Source organism: Chinchilla lanigera, unplaced genomic scaffold (assembly GCF_000276665.1).
Source record: "Chinchilla lanigera isolate Chin_1 unplaced genomic scaffold, ChiLan1.0 scaffold00038, whole genome shotgun sequence".
Taxonomy (NCBI): domain Eukaryota; kingdom Metazoa; phylum Chordata; class Mammalia; order Rodentia; family Chinchillidae; genus Chinchilla; species Chinchilla lanigera.
The window spans coordinates 17947461-17970443 of record NW_004955439.1 but is presented as its reverse complement, the minus strand read 5'-3'; the positions used below and the strand labels follow the sequence as shown (position 1 = coordinate 17970443).

General features: G+C 35.2%; 1 protein-coding gene across 1 annotated transcript in view; it reads left to right on the top strand.

The window, feature by feature from the left end:
- Nucleotides 1-22983, top strand: part of Qki (QKI, KH domain containing, RNA binding) — a 154523-nt gene that overhangs the window by 109284 nt on the left and 22256 nt on the right. Inside the window, exon 10 of the mRNA XM_013517307.1 lies at nt 660-803. Coding sequence (XP_013372761.1) covers nt 660-803 — 144 coding nt within the window. The remainder of the gene's footprint in view (nt 1-659; nt 804-22983) is intronic.

Here is a 22983-nt window from a genome sequence, read left to right as displayed (position 1 = left end):
CAAAAAAAAAAAAAAATAAAATAAAAACAATTATAAGTCGGGCATGGTGGTGCATGCCTGTGATCCCAGCACTCGGGAGGCAGAGGTAGGAGGATCGTCGTGAGTTTGAGACCAGCCTGGGCTACAAAGTGAGCTCAAGGCCAGCCTGAACTGCGTAGCGAGACCCTGTCTCAAAAAGACAGAAAATAAAAACAAAATAAAAATAATCATAAGTAAGGAGAATTACCACTGAATTTGAAAATTAAAACTTTGATTCAATTTCTAAATTGAATTGTAATGCTGGTAAGTCACTTAATTTTGATGACTTTTTCTCACTCTTAAGTAAAATACAGAAATAACATACTTCTCAACATGCTTTTCATAATTTAAATATGGTGTCATATATAAGTTTCTTAATACAGTACATAGAAACACTACAGAGATGATTTTCTTACTGTTACGTCCTTAGCATTTGGCTGCATGCCTGGTACATAGTGTGTGCTCAACAAATATTTATTGAATTTGCTATCATTTAACCTAGAGGTCCACTCTTAGGCGTTGTTTTTGGCCTGGAAAAAATCCAAAAGATTTGTAGTTATCATAACAAAATAATGCAAAAAGGGATTAAATAATCGACAGCAAGTACATATTTGTAATAGTATACTTTGTAAATATTTTAGGAGGAGCAAAACAGAGGCAAGCCCAACTGGGAGCACCTAAATGAAGATTTACATGTACTAATCACTGTGGAAGATGCTCAGAACAGAGCAGAAATCAAACTGAAGAGAGCGGTTGAAGAAGTGAAGAAATTACTGGTACCTGCAGTAAGTAAGAATTCAAAAATCTCAAATTTAGGCCTCATCTTCTCTTTTTTGTTCAACTTTAAATTACTGTAAGGTTTATGTTAAAAGGCAAGCTACTTTTGGAGGTTTTATTTAACTACAAAATACAGAAAATAACTTTCGACCCATTAAGTGAAGTAGAGTAGACAAGCATATTGCACAAATTCTTAACTGGGGCTGTCTATTTTTATGAGGAAAGTAGTGTGGGAAGAAGAGCAAATCAAATTAATAGCCTATTTCTCAAAATAATACTCAACTTTTGGATGATTGTATTTTAATGGAAAAATACAGATACAGCATCTGTAGGAGGACGGACGGACAGATGGACGGATTGATTAATTGATTGATTGGTTTATTTATTTATTTAGAAGAGCAGTTAAGTAGTATTTAGAACTCTGTAGAACTAAAGCTTAAGTTTGCTGAGCTGAATAGTAGAAGAACATTAATTGAATTCCCTTTGGGAATAAGGTACTCTCCTAGTGTATCATTATCTCCCAAAGAAAGAGTATTATTTCTAAGATAATAAAAATTAGTTTGTGTTCTTATCCTCTATTCCCTTTTATTCTCGTTATATAATTCTTTAGTAACTTTAGAAATGATAATTGAACTATTACCACAGTGTTGTCATTTTTCAATGGGAAATGAAAAATTAACTGGGTTTTCTCTTTCATTATTAAAATAGTTTCTCATTATTAATAAAAGTATATGGAAGTGTGGATTCTAACTTGCTATTGGAAAAACTAGGAGTACTGTTAGTATTGTGTCCAGTAAAAACGTGTTGACATTTACATAAATGACTATGGCATCTGCTGTTTTTATTTACCAGATAATCTGTTATTTATTTTCCCGATAGACTGTTTTATAAATCTTAAACATTCCATGAACTTGACAAAACTAATTCCTTAGGAGAAAAGGATTTTTTGTAAATTGTTGTATAAGGAAAGTAAGCAGGCAGGCCAGGGTAAAAGTGATATATCTGTTTGCACAATGTTAGATTGTATAGTCGTCTTCCTTTTTTTTTGACAAATTCTGGAAAATCCTTTATAGAAGGTGGGATTTTTGTAAACATTAGCTTATTCGTTCCATGATCAGAAAAAACTTTTACGGATTTATAGTACTAAATATAGTAAAACCTTGGTTTGTGGGCAGAATTCGTTCCAGAGACATGCTTATAATCTGAAGCACTTGTATGTCAAAGCAGAATTTTCCATAAGAAAGAATGGGAACTCAGATGATTCATTCCAGAATTCCAAAATACTCATATAAAATACAAAATACAAAGAGGACTAATCTGCACTTACCTTGGCAAATTTTTGTGTCTGGTGTGAAAGATCTGAGAGAGAAGTGTTATTGTGTAGGATGACTTGCACCATCATTAACAGAATCACTGATGTCTATTGGCTCAATGGAATCTTTCTTTTTGTGCAACTTTAACAAGGAAACTATCCAGTGACACTTAGTTTTAACTCATTTTGAGGATTTCATGGACATGACATTGCAAATCGGTCACACTACTGTAGCCTTATTCAAGTAGTGCTTTTTACAAAATTTTGCAGTTTCTCATGTTACACATTTCCCTAATCTCTCTCTCTTTTTTTCGTACCGTGAATTGAACTCAAGACCTTGCAGTTGGCCAGGCAAGCACTGTGCTGCTAAGCTATATCCCTGCCCCCCAATCTCATTTGAAGTGAGGGATTCCACTGTCTTTTTCTCTTTATTCTTCTGCAGGTGAGATCTCCATTAACATTTTGCTGCTGGGAGATGATCACCCACAATCCCTGGGGTTAGGATGGGGGTGGGGGGACAATTGGCTCAGTTGTGATAATGTGACTTTCAGTGTCACATACTAATATTGCATATATTGCTCACTATAAAATTAAAATTTATTAGAAATGTTTGCTTGTCTTGTGGAATACTTCCAGAACAAGTTACTCGCAATCCAAGATTGTACCGTTGTCTTGGTTACTTTTTTCTTGTTGCTGGACAAAATACCTGATGCCCAAAATTAAGGAAGGAAAGGTTTATTTCGCTTACAGTTTGTGGAGGTTTCAGTCCATACTTGGCAGAGAGCTGCAGCTCATGGCAGCAAAACACAGCAAAGCAACAAGCACACACACAAGGGAGGAAATGGCCAGAAGCACAAAAGCCAGGAAATGGCCCCAAGCAGCCTCTTGCTCTCTCTTACATATGCAAACTATCTACCCCAGAGTGGCTGCAGCTCTCACACCCATAATCCATCAAACTCTAAAAACCTGCCCCATGACCACAAGAGGCTTTGGGGGGTCACCCAGACACAAACCATAACAACCGTATATCCAAAAGTGTGCAACTCATTGTACTAAGTTTTCACGTTATTATTGATATTTAAAAAATGAAAGTTACTCATGTGCAAAAGCTAAAAACAAATGAGTTGTTTGGCAGTGCAGGCCTGTAATCCCAGTACTCAGAGGCTGAGGCAGAAGCTATCCCAAGTCTGAGCCCAGCCTAGACTATTTAGGGACTTAGCAGGATTATGTCTCAAAGTCAGAAAAAGCAGAGGGCTTGGAGATTTAGCTCAGTGGCAATGCTCTGGGTTCACTTCCCAGTTTATAAAAGAAAAATTGATCCTATAGATGTAGAAAGTGAAATAAAGGTCACCAAAGTGCTGGTAACAGGAAAGTGAATGGAGGGATGATACAAAGAGATTAAAGAACAGATACAAAATTACAGTTAGATTAGAGAAATAAGTTCTAGTGTTCTGTAACACGGTAGGGTAACCATAGTTAACAGTAAGTTACTGTTGCCTAAAAGTAGCTAGAAGACAAGACTTTCAGTGTTTGTCTGTAGGTTGTCATGATAGTTTTATAAATTCCCCTGTATTTGTAAAACCATGCATTCTTTCACTGTAACATACAACCCACATTTGTGCTTTCTGTTCCCTTAAGACTTGGGCAGATTGCCAGTGTCTTATTGTCTCTTCCTTATGTACCTAAGCTATTGGCCTTTAGGTGTTTTATGAGTTCTCTTATTTTTATGAACAAGCACTTCTGCCTCACCTCTGTAGTTTATTTTCTGTTTTTTAAAACTTAATAAATGGTTAAATGAAAATGTACATTGCTGTGTAAGTAGAAAGAAAAATTATAAATGCTTATAAGAGAAGCGAAGAGGTTCTGTCATGTTGTAAGTTTTTGTTTGAAACTTTTTGTTTCAAATATTATCTAAAATGGTGGAAAAGGACTAACTAGGTTTCAAAAGATAAGGGGGAAAGCTACAGTAATGTTCGATTGTAGAGTATGTTTAGAGAGTCACAGTTCAGCTTTCTTGATTATATGAATGTGAGAAATCTTATAGAATGCATGTTGTGACCAAGTAATGCTGTTCATGTTTGTCAAGAGTGAACTTTTTTTTTTCCTGTGAAAGTTTAATCTTTTTGGAGAAGATGCAGAATAAAGTAGTTTTAGAAGACCTTTACTGGCAATAAGGAATTAGTTTAGAGAGTAGGTAAAGTTATGAGGTAAGAGAATGGCAATGTGGAGTGAAAAAACAAATGGAAGAGAACTACAGAACTTTGCAGTTCATCGGATTAGATGTAGAAACCAAAGGGGGAAAATTTTGGTGGTGAATTGGGGTTTCATGCCCCAGGTATGAGGGGAAAAAAGTACCATTAACAGAAACAGTAGAATCAAGATGAAAACAATATGTTTATGCGGGAAGATCAACAGCAGTGATTCCCAGCTTTAGAGTGGGCTTTTGTAAATGTGTTGAAAAGTGTATCTGCCCACAATAACAGACAAATAAATGTAAAGAGTTTGCATTAATTTCAAAGCATTTATGAACCCCTAAGGCTCCATATTGCTAGGTTCTTGGACCAAGGTCCCCCCATCATCCTACTCAGTATAGAAAAACAGTGGTGCTTGCAGTTGAGGATTGTGTATTGAAAAGGTTATGAATCATTTCCTGGCAATTAAGAAAAACTATATTTCAACTTTTGTATATTTAATATGATAGAGACTTTTCATGCTTAAAAATTCTTCCCTTCTACTAAGCATGCAGAAATACAACTGCTCCCCATTTCCATGCAGTTTGTGATGGCTCTGAGCAATACAGTATTTCCAGGCTGAAGCATTTAGTTCTCTTGTTCTCTTCTTTCTGTACCTTTGTGCCTGAAGAAGCATTCATTCCAGTGGTAAAGCAACAAAATAGTAGAGACTCACTGAGCCTGGGGCCCTGAGTGACAGTGCAGAGTACAGCTATTTTCTCTCTCAGCACATGTGAAAATAGTGTAAGGATGAAATACATATTTGTTAGATTAAACCTTTGAGATTGAGCTTCTTTGCCATATAATGTAACCACTATGGAAATCAGTATGGAGTTTCCTCAAAATCTAAAATTAGAAATTTTGCTGGATGTGGTGGCACATTCCTGTAATCTCAGCACTCTGGAGGCTGAGGCAGGAGGATCAATTCAAATTCAAGGTCAGCCTGGGATACAGAGTGAGCTCAAGGCCAGCCTGAACTGCATAGCAAGACCCTGTCTCAAAAAGACAAAAAATAAAGTAAAATAAAATAAACTTAAGAAACTTCTTTCAAACCAGCTATTCCCCTTCTGTATATATATCTTCCTAAGTTAGTTATCATATTACAGTACCACATGCCTACCCATGGTAAAGCAGCACGATTGATAATAGCTAAATCTCAAAAGTGGCCTGTATGGCCATCAATAGATAAATGGATAAAGGAAATACATATTTATATATATATACATATATACATACACACATACATATAGTGGAGAACTACACAGTCATAAAGAAGGATCAGTTTGAGTCATTTGTAGGAGAATGGATGGACCTTGAGGCCATAATGCTTAGTGAAATAAATCAGATAGAGAAACTTAAATATCATGTGCTTTCTCTTATATGAGAAACTCAAAATGCAAGTAATTTAGAGCAAAAGAAAAGATAACTAGGAAACAGTGAGGTATACCTTGTGCAGAACAGAAGGGGCCCTAGTGATGGAGGATGGAAATGGGAAAGGGAAGGAGAATGAAGATGTGATGTCCAGGTACCAGCTTCCCAAGACTGATCCATTCATGCTACATAGCAGACATGTACTGTGCCTAAAAAGAGTTGTCCCAAGAAGAAAGGAAGGAGAACACTACTAGAAATCATAATTTTGTTACTATTTTCTTCCTATCTAGAGTATATTGTCACAACCACTTTTAAACCTTTATTTTCTGACTCAGAATGTCTTAGACTCAAGAGATTAAATCGTTTTCACCCTGTTTCTTAAGTAATCTTAATTATAACAGAATACATTCTTACCTGGAAAATTAAAGTTTTGGATTAATTTGCTGACAACTTTAAAGGAATTACTGTTGTTAGTGTTGGTAGTCTAGGTAAATGAGTTTAAAAGTACAGTAATGTAGTGTATGGATATCAGTATCTGACGAGTCAAAAATCTGTCATTGGAATTGATACTAGATGTGGTAGCTGCCCAATTCTGTGAAATACATGATTTGTACCTTATTAAGTAGTTTTTTCTGTGGTACTGAGTCAAAGTCATGATTATTTTTCTCCTTCCTTCCCCCTTTTTCCCCTGTTCTTTTTCTTTTCATTATTTTGTTAGGATGCTTAGTTTGTGAATTTCTGAGCTCCCTACTAGTTAGATCCTGTTACATCTTTTTTTGTGTGTGTATCAGAAATCAAAGTTGACCTCAGGCTTGCCAGGCAGGCTCTGTGCTACTGAGCTTCTAAGCTGTATCCCCAGCATGATCCTGTTATATCTTGAAGTCAATTTTTTGTTGTGGGTACAATAGAAATTATTATAGAATCATTTATCATAGGCTGATGGATGTATTCATCAGTCTGATACCAGTTATCTTACATTTATGTAAGTATTTCGTATGAGAATACCATAGTGGCCTAGCTGTTTTGGTCTGCCTTTCTTACTCACAGCTATATCCATTTGTTCCTCTAATCATAGCTCACATCACACTACACTATTGATGTCCTCTTATTTTTCTGTTTACCTGGCTGACTATCATCTCCTGTGTGGCTGTTTTTATTTTTAGTACCTAACATGGTACCCAAAACAGCAGTAACATGACAAATAAACTTGAATGATGAGTCAGTGATTGAATTTTGTGAGGAAATTGTTTGCTGTTACTGTACTAAATACTTGAGAAAATCAACTTAAGAGAAGAAAACATGTGTTTCGTCTCATGGCTTTAGAGGTTCCATTCCTTGATCGGGCAAAGTTAATACTTTGGAGTTTCAAGCAATAGTCCCTCAGATTGGGAATGCCTAACAGAGAGAAATCACTTACCTCATGCTCAGGAATCAAAATAGAGGAAGAGAAAGGAAAGGGGTAGGGTTCCTGCTATCTCCTGAGGGCATGTTGCCAGTGGACTAAAGATTGCTCACTTGGTCCCATGACTTAAAGGATACTCTACCTTCTAGTAGCACCAGTCTGGAATCTAGTCTCTAACTGATAGGCCTTTGGAGGACATTTGAATCCAAACCGTACCATTTCACCTCATTTCCGGAAGAGTCATGTTTATCTCATAATGGAGAATGCGTCCATTCTATCTTCAAGAGTGTTCAAGTCTTAACTGTTTCAGCCTTGCTCAAAAGTCCACTCCAGAGTATCATCCAAAATTCAAGGCAGACTCATCTGTGAGCTTCTGTAAAATTAAAAAATAACTGATATGCCTCCGCTACCTAATAGTAGGATAGGCACAGATGTGATACATATTCCCATTCCAAAGAGGGAGAAATAGGCATAGAAAAAGGGGTCAGATCAAAGCAAGGTAGAAAACCAATGTTAAATGATAATACTCTGTGTCCAACATACTGGACACACTGGTAGGGCATTTGCTTGTAGGGTGTGCTTAGCTCCACACATAAGGCTTTGCAGGTGCAGCCCACATGACCATTCTCTTGTACTTTCCCTCAGCAGATGTTCCATGTTGCTGGCTCTTACATCTTCTTAGTCTCCATTGCAGCTTTGGTTGCGTTTCCCACAGCTGAATACCCATACCCTGTTAGGGCTGCTTGCTGGAACTCTGATCCTGCAACACACTGTTAACTGCATGGGTTCCCAGACTTTCTTTGAAACCTTACTGGCAAAGAAATTTCTGGGAAACCTCCATAACCCCAGAAACTCTTCAGTACTCCATGCCTACAAAATGAGTTTCAGAAGTTCATGTAAATGGTGCCATGCAGGAGCTCTATCTAGGCCCGTTTGACCCATCCTGGTATGTCTTCTGAGTGCCCTTTTTACTGAAAGGAAATTAAAGTGCTTGAAACAAATTGGCATTTCTATTTCTACATCTTTGTATCTGTGTGGTGGGTGAGATGGTCTTGTAGATACCTGATGTGTCTTTTAGTCATATTTCCTGTTTTCCTAGTGCAAACCACTTAGCTTCCCTTTTTTTTGGCGTTAATAACTCCCAATAACTTCCTTCTTGTTAGGGAGTTTACATGCCATTCTTTTCTGGCCAAGGTACAAATTTTTAAAATACTTCTGCTGTGCTCCAGTCTGCTCACGGTGAACACTATAAGTTTGCTCAAAAGCAGCGATAGCATTCATGCTGCAGGTTACATGTTTTGATATCCTGAAGTTTCCTCCACCAGGTAAACTACTCTAGTGGTGGTGAACCTATGGCACACATGCCACAGCTGGCTGTTTAAAAGTTCCAAAAGGTTCACCATCACTTATCTGTGACCTTTGACCTCAGCCTCTCACAAAGACTCAGTGCATGGACAAAGTATAACACATCCCATCCCCAATGTAATACAGGTAACCCTATAGTCTAGTTTCTGGTAGAATCTTCATTTCCATCTGAAACTTCATCATCATCATCTTCATCACCTTTACTGTCCACATTTCTATCCGTATTCTGGTCTTCTGAGTCCTCATCAAAATTGCCTGCTGAGCTTTGCTTGTACCATTTTAATTCTAGGCTTTTTCTAGTTTACTGTCTGAAACTTTTCTAAAGGCTTTTCCACATTGTCAGTCATATAAAGTTAGAGTAATAACTCCGCTTCACAGTACTAATTTCTGTGTTACTCAGCTATCACTGTAACAGGTACTAGAGATGATAAGAGGTTTGTTCTGACGCGTAGTTATGGAGGTCTCAGTCCTTGATCAGTTGGCCCTGTTGCTTTTCAGCCTGTGGTGCAGGAGGCACATAATTGCAGGAGTCTGTGGCAGAGCAAAACAGCTGACTTGCATGGGCAGAAAGGAAAAGACAGTGGATGACGGTGTAGTTGCCCTTTGAGGGCAGGCCCTCAATGACCTAAGATTCCCATCTCTTAAAAGTTCTGTTGTCTTCCAGTACAGCTGGAGACCAAGCCTTAAACACAGGGGCTTTGGGGAGTATTAAAAATCCAAACTATAAAAGTCAGTAAATCTTGCTTTATCTCCACTGTTGAAATGTGTAAGATAATTGATTTTTCTGAAATGTCAAGTGGTGGGTTTTTACACAATACAACGATTGTCATGAAGAATCCATAGTGTTTGAAAGCTGGCATCTGGATTTGAGTGTATTTATTCAAGATTGGAGAAAATATGTGGAAATGGTGGTTCACTCTAAACTCCATGTTACTATTTTTATTTTTTTATTTTTTATTTTTATTTTTTTATTTTTTTTGGTTTTTCTCCGGTACCGGGAACCGAACCCACGACCTTGCGCTTGCCAGGCAGGCGCTTTGCCGCTGAGCTAAATCCCCAGCCCCCATGTTACTATTTTTAAATAAATTGGTAGGGGCCCAAGTTAAAAACGAGATTTGATTTTATTATTGCTTAAATATTTTCAAAAGCAAATATTTTGGATTAGAAACAATCTTGATATTCTGATAGAAATTCACACAAGACAAATTTGACTAATTCTTTTGTTTTCTTGCTATGAGACTGCTAAAGAGACCAGCAACGATTTTGAAATACATTATTTATTGTGCCCTTGTATTGAATTGAGAACTGCAGGAGGAACCAGAACCCTAACTCAATGGGGTTTAACTAAAGAATGCTCAGAGTTTTGTTCTTTTGGCCATTTCCGTAGCCGGTGCTTATGAGCATGTGGGGTTGGTAGAAATTATGGGCCTTTGAGGTTTGGACTTGTCAGTTATGCTTTTTTAGTTTCTTCAATATTTTCTTACTGCAGTGTGAAGTTTCCAAAAGTTGTCATGGTCTAGAAAAATACAAAGTTCAGTCTAGTTACTTTCCACATCTTGAGTATACTCGTAATTCTTTCACTCATTTTCTTTACTCTAGCACTAGCTGCATTTATCTTAGACCCTCTCGTCTCAAGTCCCCACTTCCAGTCTTGTTTGAGTTCCCTAAACTCGTCCTTACACTGAAGTCTCTTCATTCCCTTACCTGCTTAAATACCTTTTAGTGGGTCTCTGACTCTAAGAGGACAAAACTGCTTAACATGGCCTACAAGTTCCTTCATGATTTTCCATAGCTTCCTTTTCAGGCTTCAGTTTTCACACCCCTCTAACCCTAAAGCACACACTTTCATGTGCCCACATTTTACACCATACCCACAGATTGAGTCGTTGTGCATTTATTTGAGTTTCTTAAGCCTTCAGTCATCTAGTTACCTGTGGGCCTTTCATTAAAGTTCATTCTACAAAATTTACTACAAGCTTTTGGAGATAAAGGGTAAATAAAGCTGCCCAATGACCTCCCTGCCATTATGAAACTGACCTTTGGAGTTGGATCACTGAAGTAAACAAAACAAGTGCAAACTGTACTGAGTTGTAATACAATGATGCAAAGAAAAATAAAGCTGAGTAAAGGCATGGAAAACTATGGACTAGTGAAATAACAGTTTATTAAATGATGATTAGAAAAAGCTTCTGAGATGACAATGAGAAAAAACTTTATTGAATTGTGGTGCAATTATTTGGATATTTGAGGAGTTTTCTAAGAATAGAAAGTGCAATAGCCTGGAGACGTGTTTGACTAATATCAGGGGTCTAGCTAGCCAGGAGCTTATTAGCAGCAGACTGGAGAGGCTGAAGGTCAAGCAGCAGAACACATGACCTTCAGCCATGATGAGCAGATTTGATGTTAGCCTGAGATGGGAAACAAGTAGAAGACATGGTCCAACTTACCTTTCAAAAGATTATTATTCTGTTTGCTTGACTGAGAATCATCTGTGAGGACAGTGGTGAAAGCAGAAATGCCAAGGTGGGAAGCATTTGTAGTTTGAGTTAGATATGAAAGTTATTTGAACTAGAGTTGTAGTTACTGGGAGTTGGTTGGATTACAGATTTATCTTGGAGGTGAGGCTGACAGGAATTTTGTTGGATTAAGTATGATGCATGTGATACCTTCAAACATTTGAAGTTTTATTGTTTATACTAATGTGACAGGAAATGTATGTTTGGGAGAAAAGTCAACAAATGTAAAACGAGATACCATGTATTGAGGGAAATACGACTATAATAATCAAGAATTAGGTGAGAACATGGAGCTATGGAAGAAAGGAGCCATCAAATAAAAGCTTTCAGAGCTGTGAGTTTGGATGTTATCATCAAGAAATTGTATATAGCAGCTGGAGCTGCACCTCAGTGTTGGAGAGTGCTTCCCTGCCATGCAGGAGCCCTAGCTTTGAATCCTAGCCTGCAGGGGAATTATTTTAAAAAAAGAAGAAGAAAAATTGGATAGAGGATGTAGGTACAGAAAAAAACTGGGGTCTGAGCCTAGAATGCTTCACCATCTAGCAGTTAGGAAACAGAAGGTTCAGCCATGGAGGGTCATGTGGAAGCCCCAAGGTGAGAGGAAAACCATGAGTGAGTTTGGAAATAACAGACATGTACAGGGAGGAGCGTCAGTTGTGTTGCTGCAGTTTGTTCATTTATGCTGAGAATCGCGTGGGAAGCCAGCCGTTGGATTTGGTCAGGTACTGCTTCTTCATGACCTGTACAGTATATATTTTTTTAAACAACAGAGTAGAAAGCTTAATTTTAATTGGCACAGACTCTAGCAAGAATGGTAAAGAGAAAAGGGGACTGGTATTTTTCCTCTCCTAAAGCAGTCATTATTTGTATAAATGGTTCTTCCTGAACCTTACTTTTGCACTTCTCTTTCACTAATCTTCCAGTACAGCCTCAATCATCCACAGCACAGTATCCAACAGTGCACATTTCTCATTTATGAAATGATTAAACATAAATTTGGCCCACACAATTAATTAACTTGTATGTATATACTTACGATAATCTCTTGAAGCAGAATTACTAGGTCAAAGGGTAATGCATTTTAAATTATAATACTTTCCTCATTAAAATTTCTAAGATATGTTCCAGAAAATTTGTATCAGTGTATAGTCTTGTCAGTATTTTATGAAAATACCTGTAGCTTAGCAATCTCAAACCCTGGGTATTACCAGACTTTTCAGTTTGCTTTTGTAGCCAGGTGTGGTGATGCATGCCTGTAATACCAGAACTAGGGAGGAAGAGACAGGACAATCTCTGAGTTCAAGGCAAGCCTGAATTACATAAAGAGATCGTTTCAGCACACCAATGCATACATACATACATATGTACATACATAAAAGAAAAGCTTTGCTTTTGTAAAAAAATCAGTCTGTTTTCTAAAAGCCATTTATAGAAACATGAGTGAAATAATTCTTATGATTCTTATAACTTATTTTAGTATAGCTTTTATAGTAAGGAGTTGGTGATAATTTTGTAATGTTAAAATTTCATTTTTGCGGGGGCTGGGGATTTAGCTCAGCGGCAAAAAGCGCCTGCCTGGCAAGCGCAAGGTCGTGAGTTCGGTTCCCGGTACCGGAAAAAACCAAAAAAAAAAAAAAAAAATTTCATTTTTGCAACTGATATGTAGTTCTTGGTTTCATATTGTTTCTATAGGGTTTTTTTTTTTTTAATTATTTAAAGATTGGATTTTCAGCTAAAGCCCACAATTATCTTAAATGTTTCTTACCTTGCCATTGGAATAAGGCGTTTTGGAAAAGTGCTTTGTGCTCATTTTGTTAAAAGATTGAATCCTGTCTTGAGAAGGCATGGTGAGGAGAATAGAGGGAGTGGTCGACTTTGCTTGATCTAAACCTTAGAAGCAGTTAACTGGAATAAATTTCTTGTTTTGTATTTCTTCATTTACTAATTTTTAAGGTTCATAAAAGTGATAAAAGTTGTACTACTACCCTTGTGATATGGTTCTAATTGTTTAGTAATGTTGAAGATTAGGATTGTGTCTGTGCTAATTTGCATAAATTGACATATAACTGTTTAGAAAATAAACTCAAATCCTTTCAGTTCAAATGTTGGGTTTCAGACAGCATTATGAAGTTAAGTTTCCACCCTTTTACCAACAAATATACAAACTCTGCATTATTTAAATAATTTATGTTTGTTTTTCAGAAAACAGTATTCTAACTGCATTTTATAAAATGAAAAGGGTTTTGAAATGCTCATGCAGCATTTAATTGTAGCATAAAATATATAGAGGACTTGTTACATGAGAAATACTTTTATTTCACATGTTCCTTTGATTTTGATAATCAGTTTACTTTGTTCCCTTGCTCCCAAATCACAAAATAAACCATACAGATTATTAGACCAGAATTATTTTTCTGGTTATATGTAAATTTTTTTATCCAGCAAGTTTCTGTTGCCTTCAAATACCTGTGGTTATCTTCTTTATTGTAAGTACAGTCAATCAAGTTACTTAAATCTTATATCCATAAACCTGAACTTTAGTACTCCAGATTCCTGTGGTGTTTGACATACTGTTGTGTTTATAGTGGTACATTCTATGAAAAGTTGTTATATATTCACTTACAGAAAAGGACTATACAACAGTTTCTCAATTTTGCTAATCTTTAGGGACTAGGATCATGTTCAGAAGAATCCAATTGCTGGTGATAACCTGTGTCCAGTTATATCTTGAACATACACATATCTATTACAGTTGTGGTGAACCCATGGCAATCAGCAGCAGACTGCTTGTTAGCATGGAAAAATCTAAAAGGTTCACCATCCCTCCCCTACTACCTTGGTTGAAAAAGTTTCCTCTCTTTACAATTTGCTTCTTTCTTCTCACCCTCCCCATAAATTAATAAGAATGATATGTTTTTAAGTGCAAGCCAAATTAAAGACTCTTGATGACTTGCCATTTCAGACACCACATTGGCTCTTCTGAAAGTGGGATAAGAATGACTGTTTGCTTTTAAGCTCTTTTCTGTGTAGTGAAAGAAGATTCTCTTAATTATAAATAAAAATTGGAATACAGAATGTTAATGACACAGTTTTACGATTTTTGGATAGCTTCATGTAACTATACAGTAAAACTAACACATATTTTTCTTCAAATTTTCTTGGAATTGGAGAAGGAAGTTTTTTTGTTTTGTTTTCCTCCAGCACTGGGGCTGAAACTCAACCTTGTGTATGATAGGCAAAAAGCTCTAGCACTCAACTATAACCTCAGCCCTTGGAGGAAGAATTTTGAGCAACTAGAATGCAGTAGGTAGATGTAAACCATTTCATCTAAGTTCATTATGAAGAAATCCTCAAGCCAGTAGAAGTTCAAAGGTAGAACAATATATATATATATATATAGGAAGAAATAACACATTAGCTTAAAGTTGGATACAAAACTACCCTTCTTATTTTAAGTGCATTCTGTAAGAAAATTCATGTTATCTGAAGTTAACTGAGGATTATGATTTGTTTTATTTAACTGATATTTTATGCAGGTTAATTGGTTAGAAAAACATTTTATTGATTTTTTTTTAAATGGAAGTTTTTAGATAATTTGCAAAATATTCAGGACTGTATTTTGACATTTATGCTGGCTGGTAGACACTGTTTGCAAGTTGTACCTTTAACTTTGCTTTTCTATAAATTTTTATACCGTAGTTTAATATAGCACTTGTAAATTATTCAAATTGTTTCTTAGTATATTAGATTACTATTATTAATTTTATACACACAAACAGAATAAAGCACACTTTTGTATGTTTCGTTGAACTTTTTTTTATAATTAAAAAATCTCAAAAAGTTTTTTTTTAGTGCTTGCTTTGATTCACATCGCAATTCTCATACCCCTTCAGTGGGCCCTTTAAAATATGCTGGCATTTTAGCCTTTTTGGGTGAAAGTTTTTATAGTCTTAATAATAATATGTTTATATGTAGAACTACAAAGTTCTGTGAATAGTGAAAAATAATTTATCTTTACGTAGTACTTTTCAAATCGCATATGTAATCCTCACAGAGAGCGTGCACAGTAATTCACTCATTTCCCAGTTCTGTCTGTGGACGTTTTCATTTTCATTTGTCTTTGTTATATTGATAATATAGTATGTTATAAACTTTCAGATTTTTTGATTTTTGTAACAGCATATCTAAAACTACTTTTAATTTTATTGATGTAATTGTTATTGATACTTCTCTCATTGATAAGTTTCTGTTTAAATCTTACATTTTTATTGGCTTGTCTTTTTACTGAATTTATAACATTTCATATATTTTAGATAGAAATCTTTTGTCAGGCAAATACTTTCTTCTATTTATGGCTTTTTGTTTTTCTTGTGTTTGATTTTGTGTGGAAAAGCTATTAAATGTAAATGAAATTTGTTTAACTATAGAACTGTTCATTTTCCTTATTTTTTACAGTCTGGGTTGTTAACATTTTGTCATGAAGTTCATAATACTCCCTTTTTAATCTTCATAAAGTCTATAGGATCTGTAATAGTGCCCTTTCATTCATGATGTCAGTAATTGGTCATTTTTATTTTAGTCAGTTCATCTTGAGAGCTTTCTCAATTTTTTCAGTCTTTTCTGAGCATGTGTTTTTACTGATTTTGCCCTATTCTTTTTCTGTTTCATTGATACCTGCTTTTATTTTTCTACTTTATTTAACTTTGGTTTTATTTTGGAGCTTCATAAAGGAGATGAGTGATTTGAGACCTTACTTTGAGACCTTTCTTTTGTAGATTTCTTTCTGAGTAATGTTATAGTTGTGTTCCACAACTACTGGATATGTTTTATTTTCATTATTCAGTTAAAAATAATTTCAAATTTCTTGTGTGAGTTCTTTTTTAACCATGGGGTGTTTAGTCTGTTTGAATCTACTTAAGGTTTTTATTCCCCTTTGTGGTGCTAAGGATAAGCCTAGGACCTTGCACATGGGCGGGGAAGCTTTTACCACTGAGCTGCACTCGCAGACCTAATGACATTTTTGTAGTTCAGCCTACAATTTGTTTTGATAAACATCCCATATATACTTAAAAATATGTACGTGAGACTGGGGATGTGGCTCAGTGGTAGAGCTCTTGTCATGCATGCAAAAAGCCCTAGGTTCGATTGCCAGCAGTTTAGAGTGTATTTTCTATAAATGTCATTTAGATGAAGGTAGTTGTAAATGTTCAGATCTTCTGTCCTTACCCATTCTTTTCTAGTTTTGTCATTTACTGGTGGAGGTGTGTAAAGCTGATCCATTCACAGGGATGTGTTCTCCTTGATGGCATTTAAAGGGTAAATGAATTTGAAATTCATGTGCACACATATGTATGCATGTATCTGTATGTAATTCACACACTCTCAGTCAGTGATGGCAAACTTTTTAGAGATGAGTGCCCAAACTGCAAACCAAAGCCCACTTTTTTATTGCAAAGTGGCAACACTGCAGTTAAACTTGAATACTGAGGTTTTAGTTTAGAAAAAGCAATTCATACATTCACATCTTTTGATTGAAAAAAAACATGCAAACCATAGGTTCTTCACCACTGACCTAAGTGAATAGAGTTTGGCATTATTAAAAGATTTTACATTTTGTTTCATTTTGTAGCAGTTTTCCCCTTCTTTTAATTTTGAGGTCTTTATGTTTTCTCCCAAAATAGTAGTTATTTTATATAGCACATTTTCTACAGTGATAGTACTAAGCAGTATGCATTACTTGCCCTAGAGGGACTTTGTAAAGGTAGTAAGTGCTGCTTTAGTTCTGTGGCAGTACGAGGTCCGTGTTTCCTCTTTCCTCCACTTTTAGGTTTTATGGCCTGCATATGCAACTTCATCAAAGACTATCATTTCCAAGTGTGATTACTGATAACGTGAAGTACTATCCCTAAAGAAAGCAATTCTTTTCTCAGCCTATGATATGTACCCTCTTTGCCTGTGCACTATTTCATCAATGTAGGATTTTGCTTACAGTGGATAATAGGCAAAAAATTTTTGAGGCTGTTTATTAACGTTGCTAAAGCATTATCGTCATGTGTAAAAGTGTCTCTCCCACACACAAGTACCCTACAGGAGTTTAATTCAGTTTAATTCAACCTTCCCTTCAGTTGATCCTCACTCCATTTAGTTGGAAAATATTAGTGAAAACTGTTTCTTCGCCAGAACTTTATGTGGACATGTAACCTTTGATCTTTTCTCATCTTCTTGGAAGGGATCTAAAAAACACAAGGACAGTGGAAGTGGGAGACTATTGTTTCTGATAAGAAGACTAAAGAAATGGAGGAGAGGGATGTGTGCCTAAATATGCTTGTTTTCACTCTGATGTTTACTGCTTTCTGTAAGAATCCAGGTAGATGATAGTTCTGTAGGAGAGGAAGAATTCTAAAGTGGAAAACCTAAGAAACTGAGTTGTCCTAATCTTTATTAGAGAAATGAAATTATTTCAGGCAAGAGAAGCTTACATTGTTTCATAATTTAAGACAAGACATTCACACAGCAGATACTACAGTCTCAGACAGTTTAAACTGCGTGGCTGTGGGAAGGTACTTTATGGTGGGGAGCTGGCCCCTGTGCTTTCTGTTTTCTACATGTTTACTTATTAGCGTTTGAGAATCTGAATATAGAATCAGTTTTTAGTACGGAGTTGCTCTCTTTGTGAAGGCATTTACATACATAGACATTAGTAGTATAAAATTAAATTGTTGATCTAACAGATAAATTCCTAATGTTTTTGAAATTTAAGGTTGTTGCCAGGAGTATGAAGGAATATTGTGAATTTGAAAATTTCAGAACAAAAGTAATTTTGACTTTCTTTAAAGAAGTACTACAGATACCAGTGTCATTGAAATTTAAAATAATAAAGAGAAAGTGATCTTTCACAAAATATATATTTTTAAAGTTTAATTCACTTGTTTCACAAAGAGTTGCTTTTATCTAATGGCATATGCATTTAGCTCATAATTATAATTATAAAATATTGTAATTCTAACCTAAAAATAAGTTAGAAGATTAAATGAGATAGATGAAGTAGTTTATCTTGAAATTTAAGTTTTTCCACTTAGATTGTTAATGAGTTCATGGTGTAACATTTAGTTCTTTACCAAATTGTAATAATTGAAAATACTTTTGCTCTGTATTTGATTTTTATCGGGAGACGTGAAGTATTAGAAGATGTCTTAGGAAACATCTGACTGATGCGCTTGCTCCCTGACAGAGCTGTAATGTGAGAGGACACGTGAAGAAAGGTGTTGGCTGCTTGGGCCTAGCATAGCCATTTTAATCTGAATGGGAAATCTGTGGGGGGGGGGACGACGACCCTGAGTACAGTAATTAGCAGTCTCTTCAGAGTGTCAGAGCAGAATTACCATTGTAATGGTTTAGCTGCAGGATAAAAGGATTGAATTTGGGCCTGCCTGTCTGCCAAAGTAAATGAGTTGCCATGGGAATTTTCAAATGTGAGAGGCATTTACTTAAAGCAATTTGGCGGGTTTGAATAAACTCATAAATTACAGGTTTGAAAGAAGCCAGTCCTTCTTCTCTCCTGTAGGCAGGGCTGTATGGAAAGCTGATGGCTTCTTAAATTCTTAATTAGAGTGAGTTGATCCCTGCTCCCATGCAAGCATTCAGCTTATTAAGGCTTTTTCTTTTTTTAACCAGTTTACAATATGCACATTTAAGGAAAAGCATTTTGTTCCAAGTCTCTGGATGGAAAAAAAAAAATGACAACTCTAAACACAGATTGCTGTTCCTAAATTAAGTGTGTTTGTAGATAATACTATTAAAATAATTGTTTTATTTTAATAAACATTATCCAGATACTGACTTTAATTTAATTTGTCCAGTGCATGTAGTAAATACGTATATTTACATGTATCATATTTGTCTTACAATGTAAGATAAACATTTAAAGCCTTTTTTGGAAAAAAATTGCAGTACTTCAGGTTCATAAACTGGATTGATTACTTTGGTTGCATGTAGGCACTTACAGAACAAGTTTTGTACCCTGTGTTTCAAAGGAATTGGATGTTGGTGCAGTGACTTTAGCAAGAAAACACTCTCCTAAATATCTGAGGTGGTAAACTTCACTTAGGTGTGTATGACTTGACTTGTCCTTAAGATACCAGCAGTAATGATAGTTCTTGCCTTGGTGATTTATATGTGATCTCCAGGAAAAACACTCAGTAAAGTCTAAGCATTTAAAAATTTGAGATTGTAAAATGCACAAATAAATGAGGGATGTGGGGAGGCTTATTAAGAATTTTAAGACACTAGGTTACAGTTTCATAGAGAAAATGATAATTGGATATTGCTAACACTAGTAGCCTGAAAGTGTAGATTCATCTTTCCAAAACATTTTAACAAGGAGATAAAGGAGTGTTAGGAGACAATGTTGGTTCAGTTGAGAAAGGGAAAAAATAAGTATTTTTTAAAGTACAGTAAACATTCTTGGTTTATACATTGGTTTTTACTGCTCACTGTATAATTATACATTGATGTTGATTAAAATCCTGTATTTCTAAGATTATTGTTGAACTGTTTCTAAAACTTAATGACAGATAAGATTGTGAAAACTCATTTAGGTGTGGAACAAAGAGAACAGTATATAAGAAGTTTGTAGAAGTCAGTATATAGAAGTCCTTGCTGAATTTGTGTAGAGCTCTTTGGAATCAAGTTGATGCAAGGCTCACTGTTTTGTGTGTAAAGTCCTCTTGATGGATGTGTGCTCCTTTAGGAAGCATGGGTAAAAAAGCACTTGCAGAAATTAAAATTTTGGGGGGTTTTTTTTTGGCAAAGAGTGAGCCTACGTTAGAACAACAGTAGCACCCATTTCAACTGTAATTTTTTACAAATAATTAAAAAGCATTTTTTTGGAATCTAAATCCATGCAGAGTAACAGGAGTGTGACAGTGTATGCTTAAAGGCATCAGTCAGTGTACTACATAATTGTCTTAAGTCATTGAGCAGCTACACTAGCTCTGTCTGTAATGTCTGACAGTAGCTCAGGCTTCTTAAAAGTGACAGAGTACTTTGGAGTTTGTTTGATGAAGCTCCTTAGTGATGATAATATGCCTTGCCCATGGCAGCTATGAACAGCTTTCAAAAATAACATCGATGTTAATTCTTCTAAGGATTCCTTGAAGCCCAACCCCTCTCAACACATAAGTTTGTTCAGATTGATACAGTTTAGACAGTTCATAACTCTAAATTTAAGATATTAGAAATATAAAATCAGAGATTCTGGGCATAGAGGAATGGAGCAGTGTTTATTCCCAAGAAATATTTTTGAAGTTTATATTGGAAGACTTTCTATTTTCAATCATATATGTCATGCATCCCTCAGAAATTATGTGTTGGGATTATGATGTAGTATTTTGTAATTAGTTGAACCTGTTACTTCTTAAATAGCAATGTGTATAACCCATAATTAGATAAACTCTTCATTCTAGGGAATAATACATTTTGTTTTACTAAATGCGTACTACCCTATTAATGTGTACAAATACCCTAAAATTAATAAAAAGTATTTTATTAAATGTATTTAATAGAAGAAAATAATGAGTGTTTTCTCAGTGTATCTTCTGTAGTTCAATTGTTTTCATACATCCCTTTAATTTGTTTGCATGCCCTTCTGATGGTTGGTAAGTAGCATCATGTTCCTTATATACAGGCAAAGCCTTTGTACATCATTCACCTTATTAATATATTCGATACTGAACTGAGAAATACTAAGAAAACCACATGCCCCATATTTAATTTTATCTTTAATGGATTTTTAATTTTTATTGTCATTTCAAATGTTTTAATGTTAAATTTTTATTAAAATTAGTAAACATTTTAACAGTTTAATATATTAACAAATTTGATGAAACATTTTAAGATTGTTTTGGATATGCTTATTTGGTAACTCATATTTTTGCTTGATTTTTCTCCTGTAATTTTTGATAACTAAATTTTGAAAATTTAATTTCCTAAGTGACTATTACCTTTCTTAGTAACAAGACTCCTTTATGGGAGTTAACTTTGAAACCATATTGCTGAATTATATTAGTAGATGTCTTTTGGTTTTTATTGTTATAATGCCTTTATGAGGGAAAAATCCAGTCTTTTAATTTATAAAATCAATATGAAAATATATATTGAATTTTATATTGAATTAAATTGACATGGCATCATTTTATTTTTATAACTCACTTTGTAGTATATAATACCTGAAGAAGTTAGCATACTTTTAAATTAGCATACTTTGTGACACTAATACTTTATGGATTTTCCTTTGAAGAGTGATAATATTCTTAGTTTACTGATTATTGAATTACCATTTGTGGAATTACATCATACTTGTGAAAATTAAAAGAAGCATTAACTGACAACCAAGAACAGTTCACTTCACAAATTCTGTTGAGAAACTACTACTTTGCCAGGCTAGAAACCCAAGATTTCAGTATATACACAGTTAGGTTTACTAATATAAATGAGAAATGATAAGATTATTGAGTTGCCTGATTTCTTACTTGTTGTTTGCTTTTCAAAAGTGTCACATCCTAACTAAAATTAGGTGCTTTCTAAATGCTTCTCTCACTTCATTTGTTCATGCTGGGGACTCTGATCTGTGGCCACATCTTTTGTCCCACTGCAGTAATGATTATGCTGGAGCGTACTTCTAATATACAGCTACAGATCAACTGCCCACTCAGCATTCTACCTGGATACCACGAAGGCATCACAAACACATTTTTAAGAGGTTTCTTATTAACTTGCCAGAGAGACTGGAATAAGCAGATTTCTCTGTGTGTGGTACCAGGAATCAAACTCAGGACATTGCATTTGCCAGGCAGGCACTGTGCCCCTGAGCTAAATCTCTAGCCCTCAGATATACTTTTAAAACTAAACACACATTCTTTGCTGCATTTACATAGTGATTCCTGCCGTGTTTTTTTTTCTGAATAACAAATCTTTGCCTATAGGTCATCCACCTTCATTACACCTGTTTCTTCCCTGTCCCTTTTTTATCTAGTACCAAATTCTGACTCTCCCTCCAGTAGAATATGACTGTTTTTTCTGTTGTCATAGTTGGGTTAACTTACAGCTGGGTTAACTTACAGCTAGATGCTTACAGCTAGAGGAAGCTTTTTAATATGTGTGATGCCCCTTATTTTTACTGTGTTTTTCATTGGCTTTCTGTCACCACATGGTAAAAATGCATGGCATTCGTAGCTTGTGTCTGTCATGTATGTGCTTACCATTTTAGTTTTCTTTCATATCATTTCTCCTTTAGACTTATACTCACATGTATTACAAAACTAACAGTTCCTGAAACACCCCTTGTTTATTTGTGGGTGATAGAGACCTCTGTGAGAAACACCTCCTTTCTGTTTTCTTACATTGTTCTGGAGATGTGAATTTGGAGTGCTAATAGAATATCCATATGGATATGACCAGTAGAATATGTCTTCCTAATGTACTTTTAACTCCCTTCTCCAGTTAGGCATTATTTTCTCTGTAAAATCTGCCAAGCAATTCCTAATATATAAGCGCTTCTCCCAAATTCCCATGATATGTATTCTATACTAGTATTATAGCAGTATGCATTACTTATTGCAGCTGAGTTTTTGTTTATCTGTATCCGTCTTGCTCTGACTATAAACATTTCTGGAACATGAATGAAATCTATCACTGGCTCACACCCATGTGTAATAAGTTATCAGTAAACGTTTATTGAATTGGTGAATGAAAAATCTCTAACAGAATACTCATTCCTTTTTTTTTTTTGTAGTAATTTAGAACCTTAATACACATTAATATAAAATCTTTCATCAGTCACTTAACCTCTTCGTCAGTTTTTCTTCAGTTTTTCTTCATTTTATTAGGTCAGTCTGTTCTAAATTAGTTTATTTGTAAGGCATTTATTATGTGATAATGATAGAGTACATTTTGAAGTATAGTATACCCAAAGTCATTGACTTGTACATTCTG